Here is an 8,281-nt window from a genome sequence, read left to right on the forward strand (position 1 = left end):
TTTTAGTCATAACCTCATCTGGTATTAATGAGAATATCTCAGAAAGGGTCACACTACTATGCTGTGTTACATTTAAAATCGATTTTAAATGTGTTAACCACCCAGACAAATTTGTATGATTTAAAAACCGCCAAGTAAATAAAATAAATGATCAAAAAACGCGAAGTATTCTCTGCTCTGCAACGTTGGGGGCGTGTCCAATAACGGCGCTGAAACCACGCCCACTTGCGGGGAATTTGCCGTGTCAATCTAAATAAAAGCTTACAAGTAGCGTGTTTCAGCTAATTTCCAACATTTGCAATTTGCTTTTCTCTGAAATTACTGTATATGGAAATTACTTCAGCCGGTAAAAAGCTCATTTAAAGACTGGAACACAGTAAGTATAAGATACATTGTGCTCATGGCAGTTAACCCCAAATTTACAAAATCCCAATTCTCAAACTCACACACCTGGATATCTCATAATGTGATAATGAGAATATCACAGAATGGTTCACACTACCATGTAATGCTGTGTTACATTAAAATCCAATTTTAAATGTTTTCTCAGGTTGTCACACCACAGAAAAAAATTTGTTATTAACTACCCAGACAAATTTTAATGATTTAAAAAACCGCCAAGTAGGTTAAATAAAAATAAATGATCAAAAACCTACAGTATTTTCTGCTCTCAAATGCTGACTCACAACACTTTTAATTCAGCGTTGAATGAACAGGCAACATTCCTCTCTAGGATGTATATGTGCAAAAGTCACTAATCTGAGATCAAATAAGGTATTAACCAGATCACTTGCAAAGCCAAGTCTAATGTGATTTAAGTATAATATATTTCCTGGATCAATATCCTTAAGGCTGCAGACTCTAAACACTCTCTAGCAATCAGATTTTAAGTCTAAGTGTTTGTTATTGGTAGTTTTAGCTCTGGGACCAGGGACAAAATGTGTGAATAAGTGCAATTTTTCTTCCTTACCAGCAGGGAGCAGAGCTGCCACAAGAGACAACATACTGTATACTGTAAAAAGTGAAAATTGGATTAACTTAACAAAATTACTTTAGTTGGAAACACTTAAAAAATTTATTGTTTTTCACTTAAAGCTTCATTTTTTTTTTTTTTTAGAAATTACAGTATTACTGGCAGCTATTTGCCAGTAACTTACTGTAGATTTAAATTTGTGTTATTTACTGACAACAGTTTAAGTTAAATGAACATTAACAAGTCTTTGTCTTTACAGAATAAAACTAAAATAACAGCCTCATGCAAAGCATTCTGGGAACCAAAATCTGAAGGAAAAGAACAGAAAAAGGTTAATAAGGATTCCCAGAATGCTTTTATTTTATAGTTTTATTCTGTAAAGACAAAGACTTGTTAATGTTTATTTAACTTTGAACAAATTGTTGTCAGTAAATAACAAACATTTAGATCTACAGTAAGTTACTGGCAACCAGCACTTTGAGTAAAAACTGGCACAACTCACCCCACTCTCCCCTATTTTACAGTGAAGAATTAAAAAAAAAGTTATCTTCTTAAAATTTTACTTAAAGTTAGAATATTTAAGGTGATAAAAATTTCATTTTAAGCATTACAATTGAATTATTATTTTTTAAGTAGATCCACCTTTACTTTTACAGTGTATGTGACACTGTCTTTAAAATCCAGGTTAAAGTCTCATAATCGAATTATCATAATCTTCAACGTTTGATTTCACATTGATCTATTTAGTCAATATTAGATATATCAAGGTTATTTTTCACAGAATGTTCTTTACATTATGCAGAATGACTTTATGTAGAAAACAGTAAATTACTAAAAATGACTTTAGCTGGGTTTTTTCAAGCAGTGCCACATATTTACCCAAACCAAAGTAAGCGTGCGTGCACACCAAAGCGTTTACACCGACGGCCGGTGTATGTTTTCAATTGTTTCCAAAGAAAGCATTGTTTTAGGGATGCACGATATATCGGCTGACATATCGTTATCGGCTGATAACTGCTTATTTTTAATATTATTGGTTATCGGTCTGATAGCAAAATTAGGCCGATAAATGAAAGCCGAGAAATTATGGATTATTTTGATTTGTTGAACCACTTCACTTGCTCATTGCTGGTCATATGAAGTTTTGATTGGTGCTTTCTGTGACATAGCACGAAGATAACACGTGTTGCGGGCTGAAGAAGAGTATGCTAGTCTAGCGCAAAGACAAGATGTCCGTGGTCTGGGAGTTTTTCATTGTGAAAATAATATAAATATTTATATATATATATCGGTTATCGGCCCCCAAATATAAAGAGTTATCGGTATCGGCCAAAATTTCCATATCGGTGCATCCCTAATTGTTTTAAAAAGTTTTTTTTTTGCACTGAGCGCTGGCATTCAAGTGCCAAGAGTTGATAAATATTCAATTTTGGGTAAAAAACTCGTCAATGTCACTCTCACTCAGCTGTCCAATCTTAGTGGAGGAGGGGTGGGACAAATATCACAACAACCAACCAGCACATTGTTCAATGACTAACAAAACAGAAGTAGCGTTTTCAGCCGCGTTTTTAAGCGTTGGTTTGCACACCCCCTAACTTTATGTACAGTAATGCATTAAAGGGGTCATAGCGTGAAAATCTGACTTTTCCCATGTTAAAGTGCTATAATTGGGTCCCCAGTGCTTCTATCAACCTAGAAAATGTGAAAAAACAAGCCAGTAACTTTGATTTAGTAAGCCATTTTTGCAAGCATGTGAAAAATTAGGTTGTTCAGATTTTGCCTGTTTTGTGAGATAGGAAGCAAGGCAAATTACAATAATACCGCCCCCTTAATCTTATCCAACCACGGCACTGCCATTTAGTGCAGAGAGAAAGAGAGAGAGAGAAAATTATTGACAGCAAAACTGAGTTTCAATTGCAACAAACCACCATCATTGCAATCAGTGTTGGCATTTCATCAGCTCATTTGAATTTTAAAGGACACACCCAAAACAACAAAATGCTCGGACCTACAAAATGTTATAATAAATGAACTGTGGGGTATTTTAAGCTAAAACTTCACATAATCACTCTGGGGACATCAAAGACTTATTTTACATCTTAAAAAAAAATCTCATAACATGACCTCTTTAAATAGGAAATAAAACATGTTTGCAAACCAGACACTATTTTAAGGTGTTTTAATGTCAAAATCAAACATTTACATGTCACATACCAAATCTGTCAAACCATTCCAAACCCTTTTTGATTTGCTATTTATAGTAGCAAATGCAATAAACTCCATGAGAGGGAGCTTCAAAAACTCCTCTTTCACATAGCATAAAAACAGAGAAATAAAATAAAAAAATTCCTCAGGTGCAGGATTAAAGACCGTCAACATGCCTTTCAGGTTAAAGTTCAGTGGTCATTTCTCTACAGGGTAGCAGTAAGATGGCTGATGTCGGGCGAGTACACGAGTTCAGTGTTTAGCTCATAAAAAAGTTCAAGTGAATGCTTTAGACACAATGGGATTTCGACCCCTCGACCCCTCTATTTTGCAGTAAGCGAGTTGAACTGGTAAACGTGCAGTAAAAAAAGAAGACACACCATTTCATATACACAGTCCGTTATGTATCACGTAAAGCCCTACTGTACACTACTTACAAACTGCTGTATAACAGCATATTTAGCCTATAAACCTGGCAAAGGAAACACGCAATCTTCACGTCCTCGATGAGAATTTCCCCTCAAGTCTCCAACCCTGTTCGACGGAGCGTAGGCCAGTTCCAAAATTTCCTCATATCCAGGCACTGAACTGCAGGTTCTGGGCTAGTCTTTGTTTTATTTTCGTTTAGTTTTTTTCAGTTATGTGCACCGGTCGTTCCAGGACCACTGGAAAACCTGGACGGATTTTGGCATAGATGGATTGGAGTCCACCAATCACGCTCCAGATCCAAGGCTGTTTCAGTGAAGCAAAGGGATGAGTCCGTGACTCTCACTTTGAGAAACCAGAAAGCACTCACACTTCAGACAGAGACGTACGGTGTGTCTGCTAAAAGGGGAGGGCTATGAAAACAGGCTCTCAAACTATGGCCTTGTGAGGAGGACGAATCGATCGGAGCGCAGACTAAAGCTTGTTGATAATGGTCCAGAGACGCACGCTTAATCTCGAATTTCCTGAGAGTTGTTGAAATACATGTCAATTCGTTGCCTTCAATCGGATTGTACTTACAATGCATAACTAAGAGCCATTCATAAATTCGAACCTTCAAAGCTTTCAAATGCCAGTCGTAAGACTTTGTCTTAATCACTGAATTGTAAAAATACAGATATTTGCTTGGTGTGTAACTTCTCGAGGGACAATTTAAGGCTGCTCTCCTCCGTCGATTCATGAGACATGTTTGCACGCTGACCTCGCTTTACCATTCGCACACACATACACTCACTCGCTCACACACCTCTTAAAATACAACAAAAAATTGATCCTTATTTAACAAAATAAGCATTAGCTTATCGTCATGCAGTGTTGTCTTTAAAGAAATTTGGTTTACATATGAGCTCTACTTAAAAGGGATGAGATACGGTATATCCTTGATTATATTATAGTATAGATGTATCCTAAAGATTTTTTTAATGCCCCTGTGTATGAACTGTACACAGATGATTAGTTATTCAAATACACTTCGATGTCTTATATACTAGTTGAAGATTAAGCAGGCAAAAACGCTACAGCTACTCCAAAAAAGTAAAACCCAAAAAACCTCAGGTATGCCAACATTGTCAGTCTTTTTCTACATACGCACCTGTACACACACACCTGCGCTAAAATGGATCTAGACGTGTATCTCGTGTAGGATTTTTAAGTGTGTTTGTGCTGTGTACAGAATATTTACTGACACCGAGACTTTAACACTGAGGTCCGATGAGATGGTAATATAACAGTCATTGTGATAATCATCCATTACAGAAGCGAAATGAAAATGACTTCCAGTTGAACGTTTCGATGACAGCTTCATTAAATTCCCATATTTGTATAAAAAGAAAAACAAACTACGAATGAAAAAATGCATTGTTAAGTCGAATAACAACTTGTGTGTTTGTTATTGTAACTGTAAATTACTGTACTGGCACAGCAACAGGAAACCAGTTAGATTAAAATATTTAGGCATCACCATAGTTGTTAGAATTTCCTTCATTCTGATGCTACATAATAAAAGTCAGTAATTAGTGTCCCCTTATGACATTGCATCCTCACCCCTTGCAGACCGCAGTCTATAGTCTGGTCTGTGACCGAATTATGAATTTAGAAGGCTGATAATCTGTCAATCCCCACAGTGCCTACTTTTTTATGAGGCCGAACATGCAAGCGTTCGCCGCGTGCGACGCCATCAAAGTCCATCGAAGCTTATGAAAGAATACAAGATGATTCGCTTTCTCCACTTTGATTTCTATATTTTGCATCCAGGGAAATGAACGTAAGATGAATTTTTGGCAAGGAGAAGAGACCTGTTCTGAACAGGTATGGGCTAGTCTCATTGATCCTCTTGCTCCAACGCATTAAAGAAGTTGCTCGGGTGATATGTACCGGCTGCGGCTCACAGGTACACTTCCCTGCGAGACAGAGCGAGGCACGAGGCGGTCTTATAGTCGCCCCCCGTCCTCGTAAGCGGTATGACCTCGGGGGAGTGCGAGTCTTCTTCGTCCTGACGACGACCGAAGCCGGCGCTGCTGAATGTGTCGTAGGAGGCCGAGGTCATTTTTCGGTTCAGGAGGTTGCGGTTGTGGTCGCCCATGTTCTTGTTGCGGTCCCGGCGGCCGAGGGTTCCGAGCGGATCTCCGTTGGCCAGCGAATCCCGGACCTCCTCGCTTCCTCCGCTGCTTTTGTCGGTGCCTTCGTCGCCGTCTTCGCCGCGGTCGCTGTCGTCCTCTGTGTTGTTGTTGTTGTCGCCGGGTGAGGTGAAGGTAGAGAGCTGGGGCGGTTCAATGCGTCTCCGTGGTGACGCCTGCACGGGCATCCAGCAGGTGTCAGAGTGACCGAACTCATTACACTCTCGTGTGCACTTTCCTGTCAGGGCCACATCGGGGAGTTGCCTGGGGTCTAAGATTAAAAAAAAGAGACTGTTATATATCATGTCTAAGAACTAATCTGTCTGTCTTTCTATGTGTATGTCTGTCTATGTATGTGTCTGTCTGTCTAAGTGTATGTCTCTCTGTCTGTCTATCTTTATGACTGTCTGTCTATCTGTCATGTGTCTATCTATCTATCTATCTATCTATCTATCTATCTATCTATCTATCTATCTATCTATCTATCTATCTATCTATCTATCTATCTATCTATCTATCTATCTATCTATCTATCTATCTATCATTTTGCCTGTCTGTCTATCTATGTGTCTATTTATGTTTCTGTGTGTCTGTCTTTCTATGTGTCTTTCTGTCTGTCTATGTATATGTCTGTCTGTCTATGTGTGTGTTGTTTTATCTTTGTCTTTGTCTTTATATCTTTGTTTTGGTCTGTCTGTCTGTCTGTCTGTCTGTCTGTCTGTCTGTCTGTCTGTCTATCTATCTATCTATAAATAAATCTATCAATCTATAAATCAATCAATAAATCTATATATCTATCAATCTATCTATCATTTTGACTGTCTCTCTATCTATGTGTCTATATATGTTTCTGTGTGTCTGTCTGTCTATGTGTCTTTCTGTCTGTCTGTCTATGTATATGTCTGTCTGTCGATGTGTGTGTTGTTTTATCTTTGTCTTAGTCTGTATATCTATGTTTCTGTCTGTCCGTCCGTCTGTCCATCCATCCATCTATCCATCATTTTATCTGTCTGTCTGTCTATGTTTATGTCTTCCTTTTTTGTCTATATATCTATCTACCTATGTTGTGTCTGTCTGTCTGTCTGTCCGTCCGTCCGTCCGTCCATCCATCCATCCATCCATCCATCCATCCATCTATCTATTTATCTATCTTTCTGTCATTTTTATCTATCTATCTATCTATCTATCTATCTATCTATCTATCTATCTATCTATCTATCTATCTATCTATCTATCTATCTATCTATCTATCTATCTATCTATCTATCTATCTATCTATCTATCTATCTATCTATCTATCTATCTATCATTTTGACTGTCTGCCTGTCTGTCTATGTTTATGTCTGCCTGTCTGTCTATGTTTATGTCTGCCTCTCTGTCTATGTTTATGTCTGCCTCTCTGTCTATGTTTATGTCTGCCTCTCTGTCTATCTATGTTTCTGTTCTGTCTGTCTGTCTGTCTGTGTGTCTATCTGTCTGTCTGTCTTTCCATCCATCCATCCATCCATCCATCCATCCATTTATCATTTTGACTGTCTGCCTGTCTGTCTATGTTTATGTCTGCCTGTCCTATTTATGTTTTTGTTCTGTCTCTGTCTGTCTATCTATCTATCTATCTGTCTGTCTGTCTGTCTGTCTATCTATCTATCATTTTGACTGTCTGTCTGCCTCTCTGTATATGTTTATGTCTGCCTGTCTGTCTATGTTTATGTCTGCCTCTCTGTCTATGTTTATGTCTGCCTCTCTGTCTATCTATGTTTCTGTTCTGTCTGTCTGTCTGTGTGTCTATCTGTCTGTCTGTCTTTCCATCCATCCATCCATCCATCCATCCATCCATCCATCCATCCATTTATCATTTTTACTGTCTGCCTGTCTGTCTATGTTTATGTCTGCCTGTCCTATTTATGTTTTTGTTCTGTCTCTGTCTGTCTATCTATCTATCTATCTATCTATCTATCTATCTATCTATCTGTCTGTCTGTCTGTCTGTCTGTCTGTCTGTCTGTCTGTCTGTCTGTCTGTCTGTCTGTCTGTCTATCTATCTATCTATCTATCTATCTATCTATCTATCTATCTATCTATCTATCTATCTATCTATCTATCTATCTATCTATCATTTTGACTGTCTGCCTGTCTGTCTATGTTTATGTCTGCCTGTCTGTCTATGTTTATGTCTGCCTCTCTGTCTATGTTTATGTCTGCCTCTCTGTCTATGTTTATGTCTGCCTCTCTGTCTATCTATGTTTCTGTTCTGTCTGTGTGTCTATCTGTCTGTCTGTCTTTCCATCCATCCATCCATCCATCCATCCATTTATCATTTTGACTGTCTGCCTGTCTGTCTATGTTTATGTCTGCCTGTCTGTCTATGTTTATGTCTGCCTGTCATATTTATGTTTTTGTTCTGTCTCTGTCTGTCTATCTATCTATCTATCGGTCTGTCTGTCTGTCTGTCTGTCTGTCTGTCTGTCTGTCTGTCTGTCTATCTATCTATCTATCTATCTATC

The 8,281-nt window shown here is 38.2% G+C and overlaps 1 protein-coding gene across 1 annotated transcript in view; it reads right to left on the bottom strand.

Moving 5' to 3' along the window:
- Window positions 1–3,137: 3,137 nt before the first annotated feature.
- Window positions 3,138–8,281, bottom strand: part of pcdh7a (protocadherin 7a) — a 47,934-nt gene continuing 42,790 nt past the window's right edge. The window contains exon 4 of the mRNA XM_055205738.2: window positions 3,138–6,049. Within this exon, the coding sequence (XP_055061713.2) occupies window positions 5,547–6,049 (503 nt within the window). The 3' untranslated portion in view covers window positions 3,138–5,546. The remainder of the gene's footprint in view (window positions 6,050–8,281) is intronic.

The sequence above is a fragment of the Misgurnus anguillicaudatus genome, chromosome 3, assembly GCF_027580225.2.
Source record: "Misgurnus anguillicaudatus chromosome 3, ASM2758022v2, whole genome shotgun sequence".
NCBI lineage: Eukaryota > Metazoa > Chordata > Actinopteri > Cypriniformes > Cobitidae > Misgurnus > Misgurnus anguillicaudatus.